At 47.0% G+C, this 27,702-nt stretch overlaps 1 protein-coding gene across 1 annotated transcript in view; it reads right to left on the minus strand.

Moving 5' to 3' along the window:
• Positions 1-20,384: 20,384 nt before the first annotated feature.
• Positions 20,385-27,702, minus strand: part of LOC133126729 (matrix metalloproteinase-16-like) — a 47,284-nt gene continuing 39,966 nt past the window's right edge. The window contains 4 exon segments of the mRNA XM_061239067.1: positions 20,385-20,475; positions 20,477-20,756; positions 22,337-22,452; positions 22,843-22,993. Coding sequence (XP_061095051.1) covers positions 20,385-20,475; positions 20,477-20,756; positions 22,337-22,452; positions 22,843-22,993 — 638 coding nt within the window.

A 27,702-nucleotide genomic window follows, 5' to 3' on the forward strand; every position in this document is an offset into this window, starting at 1 on the left:
TAATCAGAGAGAAAGGTAATGGATATTATTATGTACACCTACTACAGAAATGATTGTGCGGTGCAGGTGCTACTGAAATGAGTGTACATGTACTACTGAAATGACTGTGCGGTGCAGGGGCTACTGAAATGATTGTACATGTACTACTGAAATGACTGTGCGGTGCAGGGGCTACTGAAATGATTGTTCACGTACTACTGAAATGATTTTGCAGTGCAGGTGCTACTGAAATGATTTTACACGTACTACTGAAATGATTGTGCAGTGCAGGTGCTACTGAAATGATTGTGTAGGTGGTGCTGAAGTGATGGGACAGGTGTCTGGGCCTCGTCCCCATCTTGCGGTGGTGGGAGACGGCGCACGTAGCAGAGTGCAGCCGGGCGTTAAACCTGGAGCAGCTGGCACGCACTCGGCCCCGGGTGCCGCGGGAAGGGCCTGGCTCACGCGGGGGAAGGGATATAATGAGGCACATCTGTCCGCCTGTCTGATCCTCCCCCTGTCCCCGACGGTGACAGAATTAAGATTTCACCAACAGATGGGCCGGCCCATGGGACTGGCGACCGCGGCAGAATGGCAAACTTCAGGGAGTAAAACGTTTTTAAGGATAAAAAAAAAAAAAAGCAAAAAAGTTTGTACAAATATAATTTGGATTTTGAACATAAAACACTGGTAAACATTTGGTTCCTGCAAAAATGTCCTTTTGGAAGTCCTGTGGAGTTCTGGAGTGGGCCAGACAGGAGCAGGGTTGGGCAATCCTGCTCTAGCTGTTGAATGAGGTGTGCTTTGTGAGGGTTGAGATGAACACCTACAGGATGGTAGATCTTCAGGAACAGGGTTGGTTACCACTGACCTACCTCGTACAAATAGTGTTAATACATTTGCTCTGTTCTCTGACTTGGAAGCTGAATGCTGATGGGTTCTGCTCACTGATTTGGAAAATGAATGCTGATTGGTTTGTCTCTCAAAAAGTTGGAAGCTGTCACACGGTTGGCAACTTGAAAACCAATTTCAGCATCTCCTTCTTCTGGTGGTATCTACAGTGTTCGCGGTTTCAGACAGAGGACATGACTGCTGGCCTTGCCTGAACTTCTGTCTGCTCTCCTGTACATTTCACCCAAATTAAAGTGCTGGTGCTGATGCTGGCCAAGAAAAATGTGAAAATAACTAACAAAAAACAAAAGAACTACTATGAAATTGCCCTGGAAAAGAGCATCGGCCAAGAAAAGATTTGATAAATAAATTAGTCTGGAAGAATGGATACGGCTGGCGTAAGCTGATGACTTTGGCAGGCATTCTCAGCCAGGGTGATTGTTGAGCCTGCACATGGACATTTTAATAACTGACAAGGATAATGGACCGCAAGGGGAGAGTGACTGAACGCCTGCTAACAATAAGCTGTACAGCGAGCGGTTTACCGGCTGTTTAGACACGCATTCGGTCTCAGACATTATGTCAAAAACCAAGAGGACCTTTCCCTCGGACTCTAGGCATAGATGACAGAGGCATTTGCCTCAGCCACCGTGTGTGGAGTGGCCCCATCTGTCTGGGTAGGATGTAATTCAAAATGGGGTCTCCAGAGAAGACCTTGGCAAGGGTCTCCTGTAGATTAGAGTCAACCCCCTTGGTGACAAAAACAGAGGTCCTCACAATATAAATAAATGCTCACAGACATCACAGACTTACTGTACTGCTGCACTGAAATGCGAGTATATCTGGGCCCTGTATCACAAAGCAGACCACATGCTACGTTGCTGAGCTAGTTGGATAATCTGGAAACCTCCCTAACCTGGAACATAACATGAGAAGAGCTGTTCAGGGTTTTGCTCAGTGCAGACATTTCGCTAACTTCGTAATCCTGCTCCATGAAATACCTTGCAAAAAATGGCTTGAAGTGGCTAAAGTGTTTTTAGTCTGTAATATGACTTTAGATCTTATTCTTTCCTCTCAAGTAGAAAATATTAGCTTGTTTTAAATTACTGTTTGCTTGACAAGTGAAATTTTCCCACCCTGTTGGCAAATCTTGAAATGATTCAAACTTTATGACCCCATTCGCAGCTTTCTTGTCTCATTTAACAAAGACGTAACAGAAAAAAACATTGTAAATCTAAATGTAAGATGAAGATACTTGCAAAGAATTCTTTATTTTATTATTATTATTTTTTTTTGCTGTGTACACCCCTGATCACACCAAGCTCCATTTATGGAAATGTTTGAGTTTGGGTGGGTTTGAGTGAGTTTCGGAGGGGTTGGGTGCGTTTTTGGGAGTTTAGGTGGGTTTGGGTGAGTTTGAGTGAGTTTGGGTGGGTTTGGGTGAGTTTGAGTGAGTTTGAGTGAGTTTAGGTGGGTTTGGGTGAGTTTGGGTGAGTTTGGGTGAGTTTTGGTGGGTTTGGGTGGGTTTTGGTGGGTGTGCGTGGGTTTTGGTGGGTGTGGGTGGGTTTGAGTAAGTTTTGGTGAGTTTGGGTGGGGTTGGGTGGGTTTTGGTGAGTGGGTGTGGGTGGATTTGGGTGAGTTTGGGTGGGTTTGGGTGAGTTTGGGTGGTTTTGGGTGAGTCTGGGCAAGGGTGGGTGGGTTTGAGTGAGTTTGGGTGGGTTTGGGTGAGTTTGAGTGGGGTTGGGTGGGTTTTGGTGAGTTTGGGTGAGTTTGGGTGGGTTTGGGTGGGTGTGGGTGGGTTTGGGTGGAAGTGGGTGGGTTTGGGTGGGGTTGGGTAGGTTTTGATGAGTTTGGGTGGGTTTTGGTGAGTTTGAGTACGTTTCAGTGAGTTTGGATGAGTTTGGGTGGGTTTGAGTGAGTTTGGGTGAGTTTGGGTGGGTTTGGGCGAGTTTGGGTTGGTTTGGGTGAGTGTGGGTGGGTTTGAGTGAGTTTGGGTAAGGGTGGGTGGGTTTGGGTGGGTGTGGGTGAGGTTGGGTGGGTTTGGGTGGGTGTGGGTGAGGTTGGGTGGGTTTGAGTGAGTTTGGGTGGGTTTGGGCGAGTTTGAGCATCTGTCAGCTTTTATGGAGAAGCCTGGTTTTGGCAGCTGAGCTGAGCCTCCATGGCGAATGCCTTCACAGTTCTGCACCATCTGCAACTCAAATCCACACCAGCAGGCCTTTCAGCTGAATCTACTTTTTGGAAACCAACACGGGGGGGAAGCAGGTTTGCCTTCCAAGTTAACAAAAAGAAAAAAAGATTTCACATGTTTTCAAGCAGGAAAATGTCCATAATATCCATATAAATAAAGCTATTTCCTCCACATTTTATACATAAAACAAGTGCCTTTTAAAACGAGAGACTGGTGATTATTAAGAACAAGATTATCAACCAAACATTTTTTTTTCTTTGCACAAACAACATTTCCATGGCCTTTCCCTTCCTTTTGTTTTTTGTTTTTTTGGTAAACCTACACCTGTAATCACATTTAATTACAAATTATAAATTACAAATTACAATTACACATAAATGACAATTCAAATTAAATAAGTGCGTGAGATTCACATTTCGGTTGCGTTCGCTGACGGTACCAAGCCAAGCCGGCTCTCCAGACTTTCTCCTGCCAGATTAACCTGATAATCAGCTCCACTCCATGCTAAATTAATTTGCCACGTATCGCATACTTTCCAATCTGTCCTCAGCTGTAGGATCGCGGGGGAAACTCCCCGTCGAGCCAGAACTGTGTCAGCGCAGTCAGCAGCTTACGACAAACATCTGATTATGCTCAGAGACACGGTAAACGTTTGTCTTTAAACAGCCTCTTTCCCACACACTATCGAATAGAGGTCAGTGCATTCGCTTTTTACTGCGGTGAGATTCCCGTGGCTTTTTGGCCTTCTGCAATCAGAGGTCTTTCTGCATCTTGTGGTCGTTCTCAGACTCTGAATCCAGCAGTTGGTCCAGGTCTTGTGCCCCCATTCAGGAGTTCTGTGTGAATCATCCACTGGCTCAGGCAGTAAGAGCAGTCCTCTGGCAGTTGGAGGGTTGCCGGTTCGATCCCCCGCCCTGGGTGTGTCGAAGTGTCCCTGAGCAAGACACCTAACCCCCAAATGCTCCTGATGAGCTGGTCGGCACCTTGCATGGCAAGCATTGCATATGAGAAGCATCAATTGTACAGCGCTTTGGATAAGGGCGCTATATAAATGCCAACCATTTACCATTCACCATATGGGCTGGTGATCTGGGAGGAAGGATGATGTCGTGGGATAAATCTTCCATCAGTTCCATTTCAATGCTCGGGGAGATGGGAGAGGAGGGGGCATGTCATTCATTGTCTGGGGTTATTTTCATTAATCTGCGACACGGGAATTATAAGGTTCTATCTGCATTCTGAGTGATTGAGAGATCTTGAGCTTTCAAAGCTTACGAATCCTAACACTTTTGAAAAAGGGCATTCCAAAAAAAAACCTTCAGTGACTAGAGCACATTTGGGCATTCGGCATCTGTTCTCATCCACAGCCGCTTGTGCGGATTACATTTGTAGACCTGGTTCATGTTTCCCAGGCCTGGTAGACGCTTAGGGATGCTAACACACTGTAGCATTGCAGTCTAACGACACAGACATTCTCAGCCCTGTTCATCCACAACTGCAGCCCAAACAGGTTTAGAGATGTCAGCTGAGGATCGTTTCACCTCGATATACTCCGCTAGCCCTCATCTTCTGTTTACTTATTAGCACCTTTGAAACTGTTAACCAGGGTCAAATATACCCAAGGACATTACTGAGATTTTGAAGTGATACAGAAATTAAATGTATGGCAAACTACCCAATACCATCTTTATCTCAAGTCCAAACAAATATATAGCTAAAGGTCACCATTTACTTGCTGGACTACATTTAAGAATGAAAGTGTCATTTTTTTGTGGAAATAAAAGTGATTTATGCATTCAAATTACACTATAATGAAAACACAAAGAGCAATAATCTAATGTATCAGACTAGGCAGTTTTTAGGCATTCTGGGGTGTGTGTGTGTGTGTGTGTGTTGGAGAAGCGTGCTGCTGTCAGTCAGAAAGGTAAAAATTAATGGTCTGTATAGGGGCACATTTGAGGGGGCATGGAATGACACTGGTTTCCCCCGAACACCTGCCCCCCTGGTCCCACTCCAGAATCTATTCACATTCCAATAACAACTCCCCTGGAATGTGATGCCCCTCCCGTGTATTTCGTGTAAAAGCAGGATTGTGGTTTTGACCTGCGCTCCAGCCAAGAACAGCAGAAATGCCGTTTTATTTATTTCTTTATTTCTTTATCTATTTATCTTTTCAAAATTCATTTTTCTCCCAGTGAGAACTGAATCAGAGATAGAATAAACCCGCTCAATAGCAGACCAGGCAGCTGTGGCAATATTAACTGTTATACCGACCCGACAGGAAATATCACAATGTGTTTGCACAGGCCTGCCCAACCAATTAGAGCACTAATGACATGCGCTACTGCTAATGCTAAGGGTTCTGCTACTGGTACTAATGCAGAGGCTACTGCTAAGGGTTCTGCTACTGGTACTAATGCAGAGGCTACTGCTAAGGGTTCTGCTACTGGTACTAATGCAGAGGCTACTGCTAAGGGTTCTGCTACTGGTACTAATGCAGAGGCTACCGCTAAAGGGTTCTGCTACTGGTACTAATGCAGAGGCTACTGCTAAGGGTTCTGCTACTGGTACTAATGCAGAGGCTACTGCTAAGGGTTCTGCTACTGGTACTAATGCAGAGGCTACCGCTAAAGGGTTCTGCTACTGGTATTAATGCAGAGGCTACTGCTAAGGGTTCTGCTACTGGTACTAATGCAGAGGCTACCGCTAAAGGGTTCTGCTACTGGTACTAATGCAGAGGCTACTGCTAAAGGGTTCTGCTACTGGTACTAATGCAGAGGCTACCGCTAAAGGGTTCTGCTACTGGTACTAATGCAGAGGCTACTGCTAAGGGTTCTGCTACTGGTACTAATGCAGAGGCTACTGCTAAGGGTTCTGCTACTGGTACTAATGCAGAGGCTACCGCTAAAGGGTTCTGCTACTGGTATTAATGCAGAGGCTACTGCTAAGGGTTCTGCTACTGGTACTAATGTAGAGGCTACCGCTAAAGGGTTCTGCTACTGGTACTGATGCAGAGGCTACTGCTAAAGGGTTATGCTACTGGTACTGATGCAGAGGCTACTGCTAAGGGTTCTGCTACTGGTACTAATGCAGAGGCTACTGCTAAAGGGTTCTGCTACTGGTACTAATGCAGAGGCTACTGCTAAAGGGTTCCGCTACTGGTACTGATACAGAGGCTACCGCTAAAGGGTTCTGCTACTGGTACTATTGCAGAGGCTACTGCTAAAGGGTTCTGCTACTGGTACTAATGCAGAGGCTACCGCTAAAGGGTTCTGCTACTGGTACTGATGCAGAGGCTACTACTAAAGGGTTCTGCTACTGGTACTGATGCAGAGGCTACTGCTAAGGGTTCTGCTACTGGTACTAATGCAGAGGCTACTGCTAAGGGTTCTGCTACTGGTACTAATGCAGAGGCTACTGCTAAAGGGTTCTGCTACTGGTACTAATGCAGAGGCTACTGCTAAAGGGTTCTGCTACTGGTACTGATGCAGAGGCTACTACTAAAGGGTTCTGCTACTGGTACTATTGCAGAGGCTACTGCTAAGGGTTCTGCTACTGGTACTAATGCAGAGGCTACTGCTAAGGGTTCTGCTACTGGTACTAATGCAGAGGCTAATGCTAAGGATTCTGCAACCCTTATTAATGCAGAAGGCAGCCGAACCTAATCACGCTCCATTAGTTGAATTCACGCGCTGTCAGTGTCATATCCCCAGGGAGTCAGCCAGCGGTGACCAATGACGAGTCAGAAATCTCCCCAGAGCTACTCTCACCGACCGGGGCCTGTAGCACAACCCGTGCCGTGGATGAGAATCAGGACACTCCGAACCTGCAGCTGTTTCCTCCCATAAATCTTCCAGGAGCGCGTGGGCCAGTGAAGCAGTACTCCCATTGGAAGGAAGCCATTTTGGGGGTTTTTTTTGGTCTTGCAGCTGTTACCACAGAATCTTCCCCCTCGACAACCCTATTCCCTCACAGCTGGGCTGCAACAACACTGACTTGCAGATGGAAATCCCCTCTTTGTGTGTGTGTGTGTGTGTGTGTGTGCGTGTGCACGCGTGCATATATGTGTGTGTGAGTGTGCGCATGCATGTGTGTGCATGCCTGTGTGTGCATGCATATGTGCGTGCGTGCGTGTGTGCGTGTGCATGTGTGTGGCCTTACTTGGCTTGTCAAACTTGTGTACTAGACGTATGTTCATGGGTTTGAATAGGACTTTCCATCACTACAGCAACTTTACCCACAATCCTGATGGTGCATCCCTGGGACACAAGTGGTGTGCTGCTGGGAAATAGAGGCTCAACTAGCTTCCAATGTTATCATAGACCATGTGTAAAACTGGGCCGTTTTCTGCTCAATGATTGGCCATATCGGCCCTTCTATGGTGCCTGATTGGAACCTGTAAGCTGGTGGTTCAAGCCCCGGTGTAGCCACAGTAGGATCCGTTCAGCCGTTGGGCCCTTGAGCAAGGCCCTTAACCCTGCACTGCTCCAGGGGGGATTGTCCCCTGCTTTTACATTGCATTACATTAATGGCATTTGGCAGATGCTCTTATCCAAGTGAAGTACAGTTGATTAGACTAGGCAGGTTAAGGGCCTTGCTCGAGGGCTCAACGGCTGTGTGGATCTTATTGTGGCTACACCGGGGATCTAACCACCGACCTTGCATATCCCAGTCATGTACCTTAACCACTACGCTACAGGCCGCCCCACCGGCTGCTTAGTCTAATCAACTGTAGCTCATCTGAATAACGGTAATGTAAAGGTAATGTCCCTCAGCGTAGTGTGAGGTCCACACAAGTAGGTGGGGCACGGTGGTCGTCATAGAGACAGGACGCCCGTACGTGACAGAACAGGGGGAACGTGATTTGGGCGAGTCAGCTGGTAGTGTCACATTCAGGGTTTCATACCAGACCCCTCAGCTTTTCTCTTTTTTTTTCTCCCTGACCTCACGCCCAACTTCCTCTTTAACTTTCATTTCCTCTTCTTCTTCTATGTCCCTTCACTTCCTGTGGAACTAATACCAGGTCAGCGTGAGTGTCTGACAGGGAGCTCAGGGGTGAAAGGTCGCCGCACGCAGACAGACAGCCTATCGAGATGAAAGTCCACAGAAGGGGGCAGGAACGCTCCGCCCAATCTGGGAATCCATCCCGTGACTCAGCTGACACCCCCCCCCCCCCCCCCCCCCCCCTTTGCCGAACGGTCAAGAAAAGGGCAGTGTCACACTCCGGTCAGTCTCTAAATTGCAGACTTGACGTGGGAGACGCCTCCTGAGAGGGCCTGTTCCACGGCCCTATTTTTGCCGTAATTGAGATGGTAATTGCTGTTTAGAATAATCTCTCTCTCTCTTCCGCCGTGACCCCCCCCTGACCACGCCGTGTAGCAGGATTTCAGATTGCGAATTCCGTTTGTTTACGAGTTCGTTTATTTATTTTAGACGCCAGCGTCTGGAGCTGCGGGAGCCGGCCAGCGCTCACTCACACGTCCTCAACGCTGTTCTCGCCTCAAACCCAGCGTGAGAGAGTCCCTCTGCGACCAACCCCCCGCCCTTCTCATCCCAGCTTCCCAACACCCGTTCATTACATTACATTAATGACATCTGATGCTCTTATCCAGAGTGACGTACAGTCGATTAGACTAAGCAGGAGACAGTCCTCCCCTGGAGCAGTGCGGATCTTTGCTCAAGGGCCCAACGGCTGTGCGGATCTTATTGTGGCTACACCGGGATTAGAACCACCGACCTTGCGTGTCCCAGTCATGTACATTAGCCACTACGCTATAGGCCGCCCCATTCGTGGTGTGCCCTCGGTATGTGACTAAGTCCATATTGGGGGGTGTGTGGAGGGGTCTGTCACATTTACCTTGCCAATGGCGAAATGAGGAAGAAGATTCAAAGTAGCTCAGAGGCGTCTGTGTGGGGTATTAATTAGCTACTTCCTTTGTTAGTTAAGTCAATTGTTTTTTGGTGGAGCAGTATCTGCTTAGGCCCAGTTCCCCGGTCAGCCAGGAGGCCGTTATCCCCCCACAACCCCCCCACCCCACCCCGGGCTGGCTACTTCAAAAAGCACCCAGACGTCCGTGCGTGCGTGTCGAGACATCGAGTATCTCCTCGTCCTTTCCTCTCATCTCTTAACAAGCTCCTTCAGGGGGTTTATCGAGCAGACCACACGAAACAACAACCATCACAGAGCGTTCTCTCTCTCTCTCCCTCAGTCTCGCTCTCACTTCCGCTAGTAACACTACTATTAATGATACTTATACTTATGATATTACGAGGGGTTAAAATCTCAGTTTAGACTCAGTTTAGACTTTTTGACATAGAAACAGACTAGGTTAACCCCAATATAACTTATATTTGAGCAGATAGAGCCAGGTTGTGCTCTGTTTGGCTAGAAAACATTTAAAAAAAAAGGAGTCACGATTTTCGCCTCGATGCTTTTTCTCTGACTTTTCACTCCAGAAATGTTCACTGGGCTGTCACTATGAGTAGCTTATACTACATTACATTACATTACATTACATTACCCTGGAGCAATGCAGGGTTAAGGGCCTTTGCTCAAGGGTCCAACGGCTATGCAGATGTTATTGTGGCTACACAGAGACGGGATTAGAACCACTGACCTTGCGTGTCCCAGTCATTTACCTCAACCACTACGCTACAGGCCGCCCCATATATACCATACTACCTCTATTACCAGTAATAATGCCTTTACTACTACACGTATTTATAGTGCTGTTACTGACTGGCTCTGCGTGTGAATAGGATGAGGTGGAGAGTTGGGAAGTCCTGTTGTTACCTCACCGCTTCGGATGAAGAAAAACCCATGGCTGGTCCTCCCTCCTGATTTCCCCCGCCCCCCTTTCTGATATCCCTATCCCTCTTGTCAAACCCCCCCCCCCCCATCCCCCCAAAAAAAGAAAAAAAAGAATTGCACTTATGATGGCTGTATGTTTACACTTTCTGTGTATTTCACTAGTTATGGATGTGATGCTTTAACTTGTGGAAGAACCTATGCACTTTGGATTAAAAGCGTCTGCCAAATGATTAAAATGTAAAATGTAAATGAGCCGTGTCCTGCCGGGAACATTTTCAGTATGTGTGTGTGAGTGTGTGTGTGTGTGTGTGTGTGTGAGAGTGTGTGTGTGTGTGTGTGTGTGAGTGTGTGTGTGTGTGAGTGTGTGTGTGAGTGTGTGTGTGTGTGTGTGTGTGTGAGTGTGTGTGTGTGTGTGTGAGTGTGTGTGTGTGTGTGTGTGTGTGTGAGTGTGTGTGTGTGTGTGTGTGAGTGTGTGTGTGTGTGTGTGTGTGTATGTGTGTGTGTGTGTGTGTGTGTGTCAGTGAGTGAGTGTGTGTGTGTGTGTGTACAGCATGTAGGGTGTGTTCATGTGTGTATGTGTAGTTTGTGGGGGAGGCTTTGTGCACATTGAGTGAAAGACAGCACCAACAATTACATTCAGCGACAGAGAAAAGCCCAGGACTGCCACTAAAACTCCTATATGCAATGACCGGGACTCAACTGAGAGGCGCATTGTTCCCCGCGCCCACAGAAAATGTCTTATTATTACCTCCGACATGCTTTTCAAACAAAACGTGTCATCACACTGCAGTTGGCACAGTGTTCATCGTTAAAAGGGGTTTCCGGGTAAAGGTTGCGTGTTTCGATTAAAGATCCCATATTGTGAAAAATGACATTTCCTCATCTATGTGGATTATGAAGTTGAGTTGAAGGTCCTATAACAACATGTTTTTGTTCTGGATATTTCTGGATATTTTTTATGCCCAGAACGTTCGTTCTCTTTGAGGACAATGTTCATTCGTCCCACTCACTCCTGGGTGAGTCTTTAGCCCTGTGGACTACGGTACGGTGGAGACACACACCCGCACACACACACTCACTAATAGCTCCACAATGTGCAAAACTATGTGTATTGTACACTAATGAAAGGAAGGATAGAAGGAATAAGGCCATATCAATTTGTAGGAGGAATTGCGTAATAAAAATAACAATAATAATAATAATAATAAATAGGTTCTACTGCTGGTTATCTTTAGATAATTAGATGGCAAAATTTGTAAAATGATGCACAGGTTGTCTGTTTGTGTCCTTTAAAGGGCAACAGACTGAACACTCATTCATTTTTTTCCCTCTTTATTTTACCCAAAGAACAAGCGATTGAGTAATCTGTCAGCACGGGTGTCACAAAATCGTTTGAATGAGCGAAACTCACTCACCGCTAACTCACATCTTAGTCAGCTCATCAAAACAAATCGATTCATTTTTAATTGTCACGTCTGAGGGAAAGGTGTATTTCAGAACCAGCCCTGAGATCCTCCGGTCCTGAAGTCACTAAGCCAAGAGTGGCGTGCAGTCTGCTTCTTCTCAGACCTTTAAAGAATCATCGTGCCTGCGATTTATTTAAAATCAGTTTGGTGCACTCTGATTTTTCAAGGCCACTGTCCAGAGCTGGTAAAGCCACCATCGCTGATTGAGTGGGGTACATTTCATCATCAGTTTTTTTTAATTCAATTGGATAAATTCTGTCATTATCTTACTGATATTCAGGACTGAACGTATCAGAGAGAGAGAGAGAGAGAGAGAGAGAGAGAGAGAGAGAGAGAGAGAGAGAGATAGAGACAGAGAGAGAGACAGAGAGACAGAGAGAGAGAGAGGGAGAGAGGAAGAGAGAGAGACAGCGAGAGAGGGAGAGAGTGAGGGAGAGAGGGAGAGAGAAACAGAGACACAGAGAGAGAGAGAGAGACAGAGAGAGAGGGAGAGAGAGAGATAGAGACAGAGAGAGAGACAGAGAGACAGAGAGAGAGAGAGAGAGAGGGAGAGAGGAAGAGAGAGAGACAGCGAGAGAGGGAGAGAGAGAGAGACAGAGAGAGAGGGAGAGAGGGAGTGACAGAGAGAGAGGGAGAAAGAGAGAGAGACAGAGAGAGAGGGAGAGAGCCATATGTCTGTCTGCCGGTCTGTCTGCCGGTCTTTAGGTTTCTGAAACACTCATAGACAGCTTTGGTTCATCGGTGAGCTGGAATAAGGAAGGGTTTCAATATATATCACACCTGTAGTTTTCCAGCCTGATTCACTGAAGAAAAGGAACAGGTCGGGGGAAAAGGTGAAAAAATAAAATAAAATAATAAAATGAACCTTTACTAGGTCAGGATGGCACAGGATGGTAAATGGTTGACATTTATATAGCGCCTTTATCCAAAGCGCTGTACAATTGATGCTTCTCATTCACCCATTCATACAGACACTCACACACCGACGGCGATTGGCTGCCATGCAAGGCGCCGACCAGCTCGTCAGGAGCATTTGGGGGTTAGGTGTCTTGCTCAGGGACACTTCGACACAGCCCGGGCGGGGGATCGAACCGGCAACCCTCCGACTGCCAGACGACTGCTCTTACTGCCTGAGCCACGTCGCCCCACGTACCTGCCCGTGTCCCAGTTTCAGGACACATGTGACCGTGTACATCTACCCATCCCATATTCACGTATTTAAATATGTATTTCATAGATATAGAAAAAGAGATAATTTTCCTCACTATGCCTTTGAGCCGGTCTGTGTTAAAAAGTGACAGCAGACAGCGGTGTCAGGCCCACTGACTGCCCCCCGGGGCTGCGGCTCCTGACTGCCCCCCGGGGCTGCGGCTCCCCCCCCCCTCGTGCACCACTCACTTGTTTCCTAGTTTGTCGCGACTGTTTTATTTCAGACGCCCCGGCAGCGTCGGCTAAAAATAAAAATACAATTTAAGAACATGGATTTTTATTTTCATTTTTTCTTTCTCTTCAGACATCGTTGGCGAATTCTTCCTGCAAATGGACTCGATTAGGGCGATAAGAATCAGGGGAAGAGTGCCTTTCCATGGGCCTGTGCCTGTCCCCTGCCCTGCCCTGCTCCTGGGACAGAACCAGTGGTGTCTGAAACAGGGAGAGCACAGCCCCTCCCTCCCCCAGTTATGTTTGCGCCCCCAAATTAACGTCTCAGCTTTCAGCTTACTTTGGATGTACACTACCACAGTCAGACTTAATGTTAATTGAAATGAGCTTTGTGACATTCGTTTCTACTCTGTAGTCCACAAACAGACTAACAAGTGCATTCAGAATTTCATAAATTCATAAATGCAGAAATTCAGTAATTCATAAATTGTCATTAAAGTGGCAGGAGGCTGTTCCACAAAGCAGCATTACTGAGTTCCCTGGTTAACACCACAAAGTAGAACCCATAAAGCAGGATTACCAAGCTAGCTGGATAACTGCATAAAGGAAAACCAAGAACAGATCTTTTTACTGTAGTCCATGTGGGGGTGTTACTTGGTGCAGTTATCCTGCAAACTCAATAATCATGCTTTGTGGGTTTTACTCAGAATTTAAAGACACAGTGACGTCTATCTTTTTTTGTTAGATCTTTTATAGATCGTTATCTGGGTCTGGAGTTGTTCAATGTGATTGTCATGAGATGGTTGAGTGCTGCATTGCAGAGGTTTGGGCCCCAGCAAAGTCATTAACTATGTGTATATATATATATATATATATATATATATATATATATATATATATATGTCGGAACCTTCACACATGGAGCCAGGAGAGGGTTGAGTTCAAGGCAGGATTATTTCCTTACAATTACTATTCTGTCCTTAGCTATTACACACATGTGCAACCATACACGCACACACACAGACACACACACACACACACACACATGTACACACACACACATGCACATGCTGACACACACACATACACACACACACACACACAGTCACTGGCTCCCCTGTAGTAGTGTGTGGCTTGTGGGATGTAAAATGGTCACTGGCCACTCCAGCTGAACTGTGAAAAGTGTTCTAGGATTCAAAATGGCTGTCGTGCTTCAACAGAGAAAGGAACTAAATTCTGGGGCTGATTGAGGTGACCTCCGATATCTCCAGTCACTATATTCTTTCCATCATCATTTATCGCCCCTGTTGCTCCACTTTACAATAACACCATACTGAGTGTTGATGGCAGCAGGAATCGGGACTGCAATGCGTGTCATATTTATGTATGGTCTTTTTATTTATTTATTTTTTCCCTGTTGTTGGCTGAAGGAAATTTGGCCACGTTTAAGGGGTGATGAATATTTATACTTCAAGATGCTATTCATCATTCATTAATATTATTTTGAAGTCTTACTAGCTCTTTCTGCGGCATACTGCCAACCTGCATTGATAGCTACCTAGCCAAAGTTCAAGCATGACATTGGGTGATTGTTGTATTATATGCCGCCGTTGTGTAATACGTGTCCATCCTCATGGCGCAGGGACCTGAGCAACGAACAGCAGCACTGTGTCATCACCCCCTCGTCCCCCATGGTTACCATGACACCCTTCTTTCTTACCCTTCCTTCCTTCTCCTTTTTGATGACATTACAGCATAGCTGTGTAAATGGTTGGCATTTATAGAGCGCCTTTATCCAAAGCGCTGTACAGTTGATGCTTCTCATTCACCCAGTCATATACACACACACACACTCACACGCCAATGGCGATTGGCTGCCATGCAAGGCACCAACCAGCTCATCAGGGTTCTCTGCTGCTGTTAACTCTGATGTTCTCTGCTGTTAACTCCGATGTTCTCCGATGTTCTCCTCTGATGTTACACCGATGTTCTCCGATGTTGTCCGATGTTCTCCGATGCTGTCAACTCCGATGTTCTCCTCTGCTGTTAACTCCGATGTTCTGAATAGAAGCATTTGTCAAATGACTAGAAAGATGGTGATGTGCCCACCACACATTTTTAGATGTCTTAGATGTTTGATGTCTTAGATGTTTGATGTCTCATCAACGTCAGTTGTGGAGGTTGATATGACGTCCATTAGTGGGGCAGAAATTAAAAATTTTATGATGTCGATAATTCGATGAGTACAAAAAACACTGATCTATTGTAAGTAGAGAAGGGGTTGCGTCATGACTCGACGTCGATCAGACCAGCCACCACGCAGGTCGACAAATTGTTTTGGGGGGAACAGGCTGTGGAGATTCACATCACAAACCTCATCTATTCTCTCTCTCACTCTCTCTCTTTCTCTCTTTCTATCCTTCACTCTCTTTCTCTCACTATCTTTCTCTATCTCTTTCTCTCACTCGTTCTATCTTTCTCTCTATTCAGTACCTCTCTGCCTGTGGGGGTTGTTTGGTTTTCTTTCGTTGCTTTTTCTGTAATTTCCGTGTTTGAACAATGTCCCAATAAAGTGGGTTTTAAATCTCTCCCTCTCTTTTTCCCTCTCTCCCTCTCTCTCCCCTCCCAGATGAACCTGTGTCAGCAGTTTTCCTTTCTTTCTCTCTCACGGTTATTTTTGAAATGCCATGTTTAATCAGGCGGAGATGATCCAATCACCCATCGCGAGGAGCCGCAATGGAGACTGAGGTTTCCACAGAAGACTGAGGAAAAAAAAAAAACCCATTAGGAGCCACAGCATGTGATCCATCCGCGCTCCACGTTACAGCCCAGAAAGAAATAAGAGTTTAAAGAGCTGTTGTAAAGAGCTGAAATATAGCGATGGATGATGTTGGCAGGTGTCAGAAACAGTGAAGAGAAAGAAAAGAGAAAGACTAACTAGAGGCGTGGGGGCGTGGGGTACGTGGGCTACATCGTAATCGGGTGAAGGTAACGCAATGATAATGTAAGATAACACGAAGGCAACGCGATAATAATGAGAACATAACGCGAAGATAACAATGATAACATGATGATAACACGATGACAACATGGAGATAACGCAAAGATAACGCAACGATAATGCAAAGATAACCCGAAGATAACACGAAGATAACACGAAGATAACACGAAGATAACACAATACGGAAGTCGTGGGGCCTCTGTAAGAATGGAGGAGAAACTGCAGAGCGTCTGCGGTCTGCTGAATATTCGTTCTCCTGGTTCTGCAGCTATTCCACGGCCACGTCATGGACACGGCCCCTAACGTGTGGCTCAGGGCATCCGGCGGGTTCATTCTTGGCCCTTCTCCTCCTCAGGTAGATGAGGATGGAAATGCAGTAATAGGAAGGTGAGGGTCCGGCCTGTACACACAACAGGGACCTGGAAGGTTGGTGGTGTAGCCACGAAAAGAGCCACACAGCTGTTGGGCCCTTGACCCTGCATTGCTCCAGGGGAAAGTGTACATTTCTGTGAACGATGAGTCAAAGTACAGCACACTAGTTTACAATAACGGTTGTGCCTGTATATATGTACCACAAACATATTGCATAATATGTTTTTACTTTGGGGAAACAACATTGCAAATATTGCTGAATATATCACTGATATAAAATATATTACAATTATGCATATTGTTGAATATATTGCTAATCTATCAAACAATATTTCATACATTGTTAATAATGTGACGGAAGTTTTTCAGCCATTACATCAAATTATACATCATATGTGGATTATCCATTCACCCAGACCACATACGGAGCGAAACATGGGGTAGTGCTGGTGCCTGAGTTTGCGTACGTATGTACACTGTTTACTGAGTGTTTCAAACATTTGTGGTTGACGACAACAAGCTTCTGCCACTTGAGGGGATTTCACAAACCAAGGGGTTACAAAACGACTTTCTTGGTTTGTTAAAAAGTAATATGTCTTAGAGTGGGCATTCTGTACCTTATTTGGACAATAAAAACTGTAATTAAAGTATCTATTATCTTCTTTTTAACCCTTTAAGTCACAAAAGTTCCATATGGCACTCAAGCGTAACTACCATAAAACCTCAAGAGCCTTATGCCACTCTCAACCTTATAGTCCTTATAGGAATGAGGGGGCCTTCTTCCAACAGAGGTGAGTCACCTGTGGAAATGGCGGATGTGTCCTGTGCCCTTTTGTTTTTCCGTCTTTCCATTAGGCCCACAGCACACACCTGAGCTTGGGAATCTCTTGGTAAATGTGTGTGTATGTGTGTGTCTGTAGGTGTGTGTGTGTGTCTGTGTATGTCTGTAGGTGTGTGTGTGTGTGCATCTGTAGATATGTGTGTGTCTGTCGGTGTATGTGTGTGTCTGTGTATGTGTGTAGGTGTGTGTGTGCATCTGTAGATATGTGTGTGTGTCTGTCGGTGTGTGTGTGTGTCTGTGTATGTCTGTAGGTGTGTGTGTGCATCTGTAGATATGTGTGTGTGTCTGTAGGTGTGTATGTGCATCTGCAGATATGTGTGTGTGTGTCTGTGTATGTCTGTGTGTGTGTGCATCTGTAGATATGTGTGTGTGTGTGTGTGTGTGTGTGCATCTGTAGATATGTGTGTGTGTGTGTGTGAGTGTGTGTGTGCATCTGTAGATATGTGTGTGTGTGTGTGTGTGTGTGTGTGTGTGTGTGTGTGTGTGTCTGTGAGTAAAATGTTGCCGTGTGCACCTGTGATCCTGCTGAGACTCACAGTGTGTAATCTTCTCAACTTTGCAACGGGATATGGCAGATAATAGCTCATCGTAGGTTGTATGGACACCCCCCCCGCCCCCCCCCCCCCCGGCTGAGGAAGCCTTCCTCTCTCTGTGATTTGCAGCATGAACCCACCGCGGCACGAACCCACCACACGCCATTAATCAAGCCCCCCACACACTTTCTCCAGAGCCAAACGGGAGGTGCCATCGGCGCAGTTTCCACTAAACGAGTGTTAACTGCGGCGATCAGAGCCGGGGCAGGAGCGGGAACACAAGACGACCTCCAAGGCCGTCTTCGCGGGGAAGGGATTAAAGACGGCCTCCTAAAGCCCTGAAACATTTTTCCAAAAAATAAAAAAATCATATTTTGCAGCCTCGTTATTGCTTCCTGAACGGTCACCACTCTGATCCTTGTATTGACAAATGCTAATAGTCTCGAAAGGCAATCCAAAGCCTTGAATCAAGACGATACACTGAGAGCTTCCTGATATTTGTGTTAAGATAGCGATTTAATCCACCTGACTAATCAGAGACAGCGGAGAAGCCTACTGCCCAATTACTTTTGGTCCCCAAAAATGGAAGGAATATCTATATAAAGGGATGGAAACTCAATATGGCCAATACCCTCAAATTAAAGCTGACAGTCTGAACTTTAATGCCATATTCATCATTTCATTTTCACCTACCCAACCCGGATGTTCATAAACAATCAAATCTTGATTCATTCCAAGTACATGTACCCAAACAAAGGACAATGAGATTTTTGTTGTTTATTTTTGCCTTCCACAAAGATTTTGAATTGAACTCTAGTCTTTGAGTTCCCATTGATACCTGGAATGTGCAATTGACACAAACGTGCAAAGCAGAACTTCATCTATCCATTTCGTGCATATTCCGATGGATCTTGTGGTGGCTGCATTAAAATGAACATCCAGTCAACCTTCCGAGATGTAATGTACATGTCATCTTTTTTCCATGTAAAAAAAAAAGAAGAAATAATTAAGAAAGTTTAAGGCGTTTTTTAATCATGTACTGATCAATTTATTAATTCTCACAGGACTTTTCCAAAGAAGGGTCCCAACTTCAGTCTTACATGTAGAAGTCCACATGTCCCTCTCTCAACAAAAAAAAAAAACTATGAGCAAAAAAACAGACACACATTCGAATGACACCTGCGGTTCCCCGTGAATCAAAGTCCCGGATCTCTTTTGCCGGCGTCTCGCGTGCTGAACGGAGCGGTACCGCTTTTATTCTGAGGTTTCATCACTGCTCCGTTCGTTGTACCAGGAAAAACACAAGTGGTTTGGGAAAAAAAAGAAAGTTTAAAATGTAGCCATGATGGCTCCAGTCATGCCCAAGCAAACATGAACTTTACTGGAAAATGACTCGACCGCTTTTGACCGCGGAAATCTGTTTTTTTCCTTGTTTATTTTGTCTTGTTTTATTTACCTTTTTCCCTCCCCACAAATGATATGTCAAGAAGATGTATGGGTGAAAAAGTTGCATGTGTACAAAATCAGACTGCCACGACACTCCCAGTCAACAGAGGGCGCCAGTGGGGGGGGGGTGGTCCGTCCTGGGAATGGTGTTGAACTGTACGCTGAGGATCTTGAACATTAATGACCACTAACCCCACCCCACACCTCAAATACAAATATAAAAAGATAGATCAAACGTTGTGGAAGATGACAACAAAAGCACAACCCTGGGCAAACATGAGAAATAAAGGTCTTTGTGACACAACTAAACTGTAAGTTTACCGGGGGGTGGGGGCAGGGGGTGGATGAGAAGGATGATTCATGGTCTTGAAGGATTCGTTTATAGTCATTCTCTGGAACCTCGCTCTGTTGCCATGGCGAAGGGAGCTAATGTAGCGTAGCAGTCACAGTAACACTCACACGGTGTGGCCTGGTCCTCCCCGGTGGTTCTGAGGGATATATTTCTCTAAGTGCAGTTGGACCAGGCTCGGCAGAACCACACGGCGGCCCGCCGAAGGCTGTCAATCAAAACAAGCGACGCCATGGCGACGAACCCACCAGACCTTTCAAACAAACCAGCAAACCAAAAGGCAAAATGCACAAAAAAACCCCCATAAAAATAGAATAAAAAGCATGAAAAAGATGATCTGTAATTAAGGCGGTTAAAAATATTGCAGTTTTGGCCCCTGTTTTAAGACAGACTGCCACAACAGTCAGTTTTCTCACCCCTAATCGAGGACAGACTCAGAGTAGAGAGAAGAGGAAAAAAAAGAATGATTCAAAAATTCAAAAAAAATGGTGATCCTCTTTGGACAGAGTTTATTTATTTGGTTTGGGTATTTTTATTTTTTTTCTTCAGGAGTAAAATGCTTAAAGTAAAATAAAAAAAATTTAACATCATAAATTGTCCGTAAAAATAAATTATTCAACGACGAAGATGAAATAGGAAGCTGATCACTTGCCATATTTTTGGCAAGTTTAACCCGGGGCGATTTGCGTTTTTGTTGTTTTATTTATTTATTTATTTTGACCATAATTTTCTCTTTGTTTGGAGCGTGCAAAAAGGGTTTTCAGATCGATATGTACTTGACGTCCTTTTAATCACCAAAGAAAGACCTGACGTGAATTGGGAAGGAAACCAGAAAGCAGTGCACCATGGGAAGTATCCGAGCTCAAATCCCTTCTCTCTTGTTCATGGCTGCACTGAGCTGAATCGGGCGGGGTTGGGGTGGATTGGGGGGTGTCGGAGGGGGGGGGGGGGGGGGGAGGGGTGGGGGGGGGTTGGTGAGAAGCCCCTCCCCCCACTTTCTGGGGTTAGGTGGGCAGTCCCAAACCCCACCCACCTCTAAAGGTGCCCCTCCCCCCCCACACACAGACGATAAGGGGGGTCAGTATGGTCTGTGAATCAGGAGACCCCCCCGGGGTGCTGTTCCGGCCTCACACCCACTCCTGCATGGAGCGCTTGCAGTACAGTATGTGCCGGGGCGTGCCCTTGCGTCTGAACTGCAGCACGGTGTACACCAGCGCCCAGCGCCAGCAGGCACAGCGCCAGCACGCAGGGGATGACGATGGCCACGGCCTTCACCGTGCCCGCCGCGTCGTCCAGCTGGATGACGATGTCCACGTCCTCCGGCGGGGGGCGCCGCTCCCGGTCCCGCTCCCTGTCCCGCTCCCGGTCCCGGTCCGGCTCCTGCGCCTCGTCGCAGCCCATGAAGTCCCGCAGGACGGACCGGGGGTAGCCCGGCTCCACCCGCAGCTTCTGGTTGCTGAACTTCCAGTACTCCTTCCCCTTGTAGAAGTAGGTGAACCCTGCCAGCAGGAGAGACATGGACGCACAGTTACAACACACCGGAGAGGACGAAAGACGTTTCAGTCCTATATTAAGGCTTAAAATCTTATCTTCTTTTACGTTTTTTCCTAAATATTGCTAATGAGGCAAGACATTACATTAATGGCATTTGGCAGACGCTCTTATCCAGAGCGACATACAGTTGATTAGACTAAGCAGGAGACAATCCTCCTCTGGAGCAATGCAGGGTTAAGGGCCTTGCTCAAGGGTCTTATTGTGGCTACACCGGGGATTGAACCACCGACCTTGCGGGTCCCAGTCATGGGCCTTAAACGCTACTGGTCTTCAAAAGCCCCAGTGTTGCTACCTCCACCACACATACCATTATATCAGTTTGAAGAACGCTGACTTTTGAATTTTGGGGGAGAAAAAAACATTCCAAAAAGGTCGCTCCTCAGACGATTAAAATCACCGACCGCTTCAGACCCCAGGGGAGAGAACTGTGCCATCGGCTGATTTAATCCGTCATTTAATCGGCTGAGTAACAGTGAAATACAGCAGGCCCCCCGCGGATCTCCTGGACCAGGGCTGCTGAGGGTCAGGACCTGTTCAGGCACTGCTGAAGGGGGGCGTTGGGGAAATGCTGGCATTACTGGCTATGGAGGGGGAAGGAAAGTAAGGCTTACACAGGATTAAAGGTTTCATTCTCAAACGAGCAGTGTTAGGGGCAGAACGAATGGAAACGCCCTGGCCCATTCCTCGAGCGGATATTAGCGGCAGATAATTACACTGCTGTATGCCTGCGGTAACACATTAAAAACGGGTGTAAACACCGCTGAATGATTTTAAAAACAGTTTGAACACCACTGAATGTTTTAGCATGTAAATAGCACCCAATGTTTATCCACAGAGGTGTATCACATGAAGGAGGTTAGGTCAGGGTTGTTTGTTTCCTATCTGTCAGGTGGGGAGGTGTCCCAATTCACTGAATCAATTTTGCATATGTGTTGGCTTTGTAATGTTCACCAACAAGGCTAGAAGTGGAGTTTTGACAAAATTTTCTCCCAGTCACCCCTGATTGACTAATGTCGGGATCTGTGCGGTTAAGTTGAAAAAAGCCAGGAATGGTAGACGAGATGACATTTTCCCATAGCTACAGCTGATGATGTCGCGGTAATTCCTCTGAAAACAACAGAGGCGGTTGTGAAGGCACTGGCCTGAGAGAGTATAGCTGCACAGGGAATTTATTTCCCAGCAGCAAACACATCCCACACACTCACAGAAAAGATGGTTTCAATAGGAATCCTGTGATTTCACAGAATAACCCTATCTAGTCAATAGGTTCCAGTGCACCAGATAAGCTCAGTAAAGCATGGAAAAGTATTTGAATCCAAAACAATAACGTAATTGACCCAGGTGTGACAGGGTGGAAGGTTGGGCAGCCCTGCTATAGCTGCTGACTGAGGTGTCCTTTGTTAGGTTTGGAGGGAAAACCAACAGGATGGTAGATCTCCAGGAACAGGGTTGGGCAGCCCTGCTCTAGCTGTTGAATGTTGCAGCCCCTAGCCTGTGGAGAGAGAGCTGTTGTACATGACCATACCGTTGGCTTTGTCCACGAAGGCCCCTTGGGGTGAATCTGGGATGCCCTTCCACACTGTGATGGGTTTGGGGTAGCCGGGATCCATGGTCCTCATCTCCTCATTGTACCGCCAATACCTGAAACCGACCACAGAGAACCGTCCGGTCAGCCTAAACCAAAACCACAGAGCATTGAGACAATAGCACTCATTATCTCACACCAACAGTACGGACAAGACCCACAACCCCATACAGAACAGTGTGGACAAGACCCACAACCCCATACAGAACGGTGTGGACAAGACCCACAACCCCAGTGGGCGTAGAGGTGTAGAGAACAGAAGGTTAGGATGGTGGCAGTAGAGGTGTAGAGAACAGAAGGTTAAGATGGTGGCTGTAGAGGTGTAGAGAACAGAAGGTTAAGATGGTGGCAGTAGAGGTGTAGAGAACAGAAGGTTAAGATGGTGGCTGTAGAGGTGTAGAGAACAGAAAGTGATTGATAGATGAGTGAATAGATGCACCACAGACCGGTCTCCTTTGAAGAAGTAGGTCTTGGCCACGTCCTCCCACCAGACGGCGGTCTCGATGTTGTGCGTGGGCATGCCGCTGCCGAACATGGAGATGTCCTGGGGGAACGCCGGCTGCAGCGTTGTGTCCTTGAACACCCAGAACCGGTTCCCTGGCAACGGAGAGAACAGCAGGATCAGCCAAATTAGTCCGACCCTGAGACACTAGAACCGGTTCCCTGGCAACGGAGAGAACAGCAGGATCAGCCAAATTAGTCCGACCCAGAGACACTAGAACCGGTTCCCTGGCAACAGAGAGAACAGCAAGATCAACCAAATCAAACAGATCCCAGAACCCTGAGAACCCAACAGCAAGAGCAGGAGGATCAGTTGAATGAACCAGATCCCGGAACACTCAGAACTGGTTCCCTAGCAACAGAGAGAACATCAGAGCTCCATGCGGCCAATCCTGCCGTCTGTTCTCACAGTGCATGGTTCCGATTGGTTGAGCCATGCCACTTGGCCAATGGCAGCCAGCCTTCCCAGCGTCTTCTTTCCTCAAGAGCACTCAGGGCCTTTCTCCAGAGAAAACAAAGTTCACTGTCTGCTCAGATCAGAAGTTCCCATGGCAGTGCAAGAGATGTATTCTTCAGCTGGCTTGCGAGACAAAAGGCCGATTATCTATAAAATTAGGGAAGAAGCAGAGCGATGCAATTTCCTCCCGGTTAACACGGGAGTCTAAAACTAATTTACCTGCGACCGGCTGCACTTTGTTCACACCTGTAATGCTCCGAGACAATTTCGTTGAGATCACTCAGCTCAGGCCCCCGGCGGGTCAATGCAATTAAAGCAAGGCTGTTCCACGAAAACATTCGTATCGGCTCCCCGTGCTGAACATTTTGTGCGTCAGTCACGAGTGCTTTGCCCTGCGTGGCCTCGGCCAAGTGCTTTTCCATTCTCATCGTTCCTTTCGCTAATTCTTTTCCCAGAGGACATTTAGTTCATCAGAGCTTTTGCTTTTTCCAGCCAATCAGAAATGGCAGCGAGGCTAACCATGTAAAGGTCGTTGAAGGTTTAAAAACTGAAGGGGTTAGCCTGTATTTTTGCTCTTACTGACCTGGGGCCGGCGTGGGTTGGGTCAGAAGGTCAGGGCCACATCCAGGATGTCAGACCATACGTACTCACTAATACATCACAACTTTGAATATTAAAAAAATCTAATAAAACAAATCTGCGTCAGGGTGTTTAGCCCTGGGCCTGGTGAGAGGTCTGTTGTTTTTGTTGAATCGGTGGCCAGGTCACAGGTGAAAGTATCCCCAGCTGAGTCACCTGTGAAACGAGTGGCTTTCATTGGCTGAAGAGCTGTATTAGCGTGGAACTGATGAACACCTCTCAGTGTCTCCATGACCAGGGTTGGCCATGGCCAATAACATTGTTACAACATTACAATATATTACATTACAGTTATTTAGCTGATGCTTTCATCCAAAGTGACTAACAGCTGATTTGACTAAGCAAGGGACAATCCCTCCCGGGGACAGTGTGGGGTTAATGGCCTTGATCACGGCCACAACAGCTGTGTGGACCTTATTGTGGCTACACTGGGGCTTGAATCTCTGAGCGATCATTCCTCAACGTTTAAAATAATAAAGGCATAACACAAGACTGTGATGCGTCATCACGCATTTATTTACCCTGATTGGCCGATGGATTTTCAGTTAGGAGAGTGCAGCGGTTTGCAGGGACAGCGTTAGAATAAGAGGCAGGAGGGGATCATCGATCTGTTTGGTGCTGGATTACCCCTCTGACCAGGCCTGAGGCCAGGTCGATATCAAACGCTGTCCGAACGACGCGGGAACACACACTCCTCCTGCGCTGACACGCTGCGCTGAGGCCGACCACCACGGCTCACACACACACACACACACACACACACACACACTCACACACTCACACACTCACACACTCACACACACACTCACACACTCACACACACTCACACACACTCACTCACACTCACTCACACACACACACACACACCTCCAAACCTCTATACAGCTCTACCCTCTGTACCCTCTGTACAGCTCTACCCTCTGTACCCTCTGTACAGCTCTACCCTCTATACCCTCTGTATAGCTTGGTGTTTCCTGGGTTCTGCCCCTCTCTCACACCCCTCTCATTCTTCTGCCCTCCATCCCTCTCTCACCCCTCTCTTCTCCACTCTTTCCTTCCCTCCATCCCTCTCTTCCTCTCCTCCTCCCTTCTTGTCCCCCTTGCTCTCTCCCTCTCTCCATCCCTCTCTCCTCCTCCCTTCCTCTGTCTCTCCCTCCCTCCATCCCTCTCTTCTCCACTCTCTCCTTCCCTCCATCCCTCTCTTCCGCTCTCCTCCTCCCTTCCTCTGTGTCTCCCTCTCACCTCCCTCTCTCATCCCTCTCTTCTCCTCCCTCTCTCCATCCCTCTCTCCTCCTCCCTTCCTCTGTCTCTCCCTCCCTCCATCCCTCTCTTCTCCACTCTCTCCTTCCCTCCATCCCTCTCTTCTGCTCTCCTCCTCCCTTCCTCTGTGTCTCCCTCTCACCTCCCTCTCTCATCCCTCTCTTCTCCTCCCTCTCTCTCTCTCTCCTCCTCCCTCTCTCCCTCTCTCTCTCTCTCTCACTGTTTGGTTTCAGACAGACCTGCGGGACAGGACAGCGGTCTCCCTTTTTTAGGGTTGGAATCGGTGTCACAGACCCGAAGAGCAGGCCATGGTCCCCCCGTTAGGTCCCCCCGCTGGTCAGTAACGCCGACAGACGTCTGCTGCGTGGAGCAGGCTCCAGAAATGACTGGGTATGATCACAGATCTCAGCAAGGCTGATTTAATGCTCCCATCTGACATACGTATGTCTCATATGTCACAATACATTAATAATGTGTTTCTTCCTTCTCTTGTTTCCATTTAGTAGCTATGCAACAATTTGTAATGCCAGCATTCACATTCGGCAGAGTGAATTCATCAAGTATAACTGCGTGGTTGAGAGCAAAGAGAGACAGTTAATTGTAGTTTATATGCACGTCTGAGTGTGTGTGTGTTTATAGACAGATCATTTATAAATGTCTGAGTGCATGTTTGTTCATTTATAGACAGCCAGTGTATGTGTGTGTCTGTGTGCAAATGTGTTTGTGACAGAAGAGTAGTGTTTCACTCTCTCTGTCTCTATCTCTTTCTCACTCTCACACACACATGCACATACACACTCACACACACTCATACACACACACAGACATACGCACACACACACACACACATACAGACTCACAGACACACACACAAACACTCTCACACACACACACACACACTCACACACACTCATACACACACACACACTCATACACACTCACACACACTCATACACACTCACACACACTCATACACACACACACACAGACATATGCACACACACACACACACACACACACACACGCACATACACACTCATACACACTCATACACACACACACACAGACATATGCACACACACACACACACACACACACATACAGACTCACGGACACACACACAAACACTCACACACAGACACACCCACTCACACATACGCACACACACACACACTCACACACTCACATACTCTCACACACACTCTCTCACACACACACACACACACACATACACTCACACACACCCGACCTGAAGACACATTTTCTGTGCAGGATTAATGCGTTTGCTTCAGTCACCTCTTTCACAGCCTCAATCCAGTGCTAATTCTGCTCCTGTCTGATGCTAAGCCCCCCGCCCACTAAATCCATTTCCTCTGGAAACAGGAAGTGTTAAAGGCCCCCAGTCCCGTGGCTGAGGAGCATGACATGGCAGGTTCTACAGCGTCTGCAGGAGGAAGGCCAAATAAGGTCGCAAGGGTGATGAGAAACTATCCCCGCTTTGAGATGTCAGGTTTCCGGCCGGTATGAGTGTCCCACATTAATGCCTCGTAACGTCACGTGATCAGGTGAGGGGAACTCGGATTGGCCGAGTTGGGACCAACGTGGTTCAAAGCAAAACAGTCCTCCGTGAAACATACAAAATGTCATTAAAAAGTAAGTATCCGTAAGTATCTGGACAGTGGTACAGTTTCCGTCCTTTTGGTTCTGTACTCCTGCGCATCGCACGTGAAATGAAACAATGAACACGAGGTAAAAGTGCGGCCTGTCCCCTTTGACTTGAGGCTATTTACATCCGCGTCGGGTGATTTGTGCAGGAATGACATCGCTTTTTATGCATAGTCCCCCATAAAAACCAACATACGCACGGCCATGAATTGGCACTGAGTAATGCACTAAACAGTAGGCAGTATGTTAAGTAGACAGTACATACAATATGTCCAGGACACGGTGTTTTGGACTTTCCTTGCCCCAGGCCTACACTGCACCCCTGTTGGGTTTTGGGGGATATTTCCCATGGCCTTGAACACTTTTACATCCGTGATGGGCCGACTGCGTTAAGGTCAAGCGCAAAGGGTTAAAAACACTGAATCCCATCCCATCTGCACGTACAGGAAACAGACTCAATGCCAGGAAGCAGGGACAGGAAACAGCGGTAACCTTGGTGATCATCACTCCGGAGGTGTCATCTCTGTCTAAACATGGTGAATAGAGGGCAGGCCTGAGGGCCCCCCCCCCCCACACCCTCACCCCTCAAGCCTCACCCTAAAGTGCACCAAACAGCCGCCGTCCTCTCTCTCCAAGAACAGCAGCACTCAGGCTGACCTGACCCCACCCTAAACCTTTTTAGGGCCAACCAGTCCCACAGGCTGAAGCCACAGAGAGACAGCAATGGCATCTGCTGCATTGTCTTTGCGTGATGTTTCATCATCTCTGGTATCAGACCCGGGCT

This window comes from Conger conger, chromosome 4, assembly GCF_963514075.1.
Source record: "Conger conger chromosome 4, fConCon1.1, whole genome shotgun sequence".
NCBI lineage: Eukaryota > Metazoa > Chordata > Actinopteri > Anguilliformes > Congridae > Conger > Conger conger.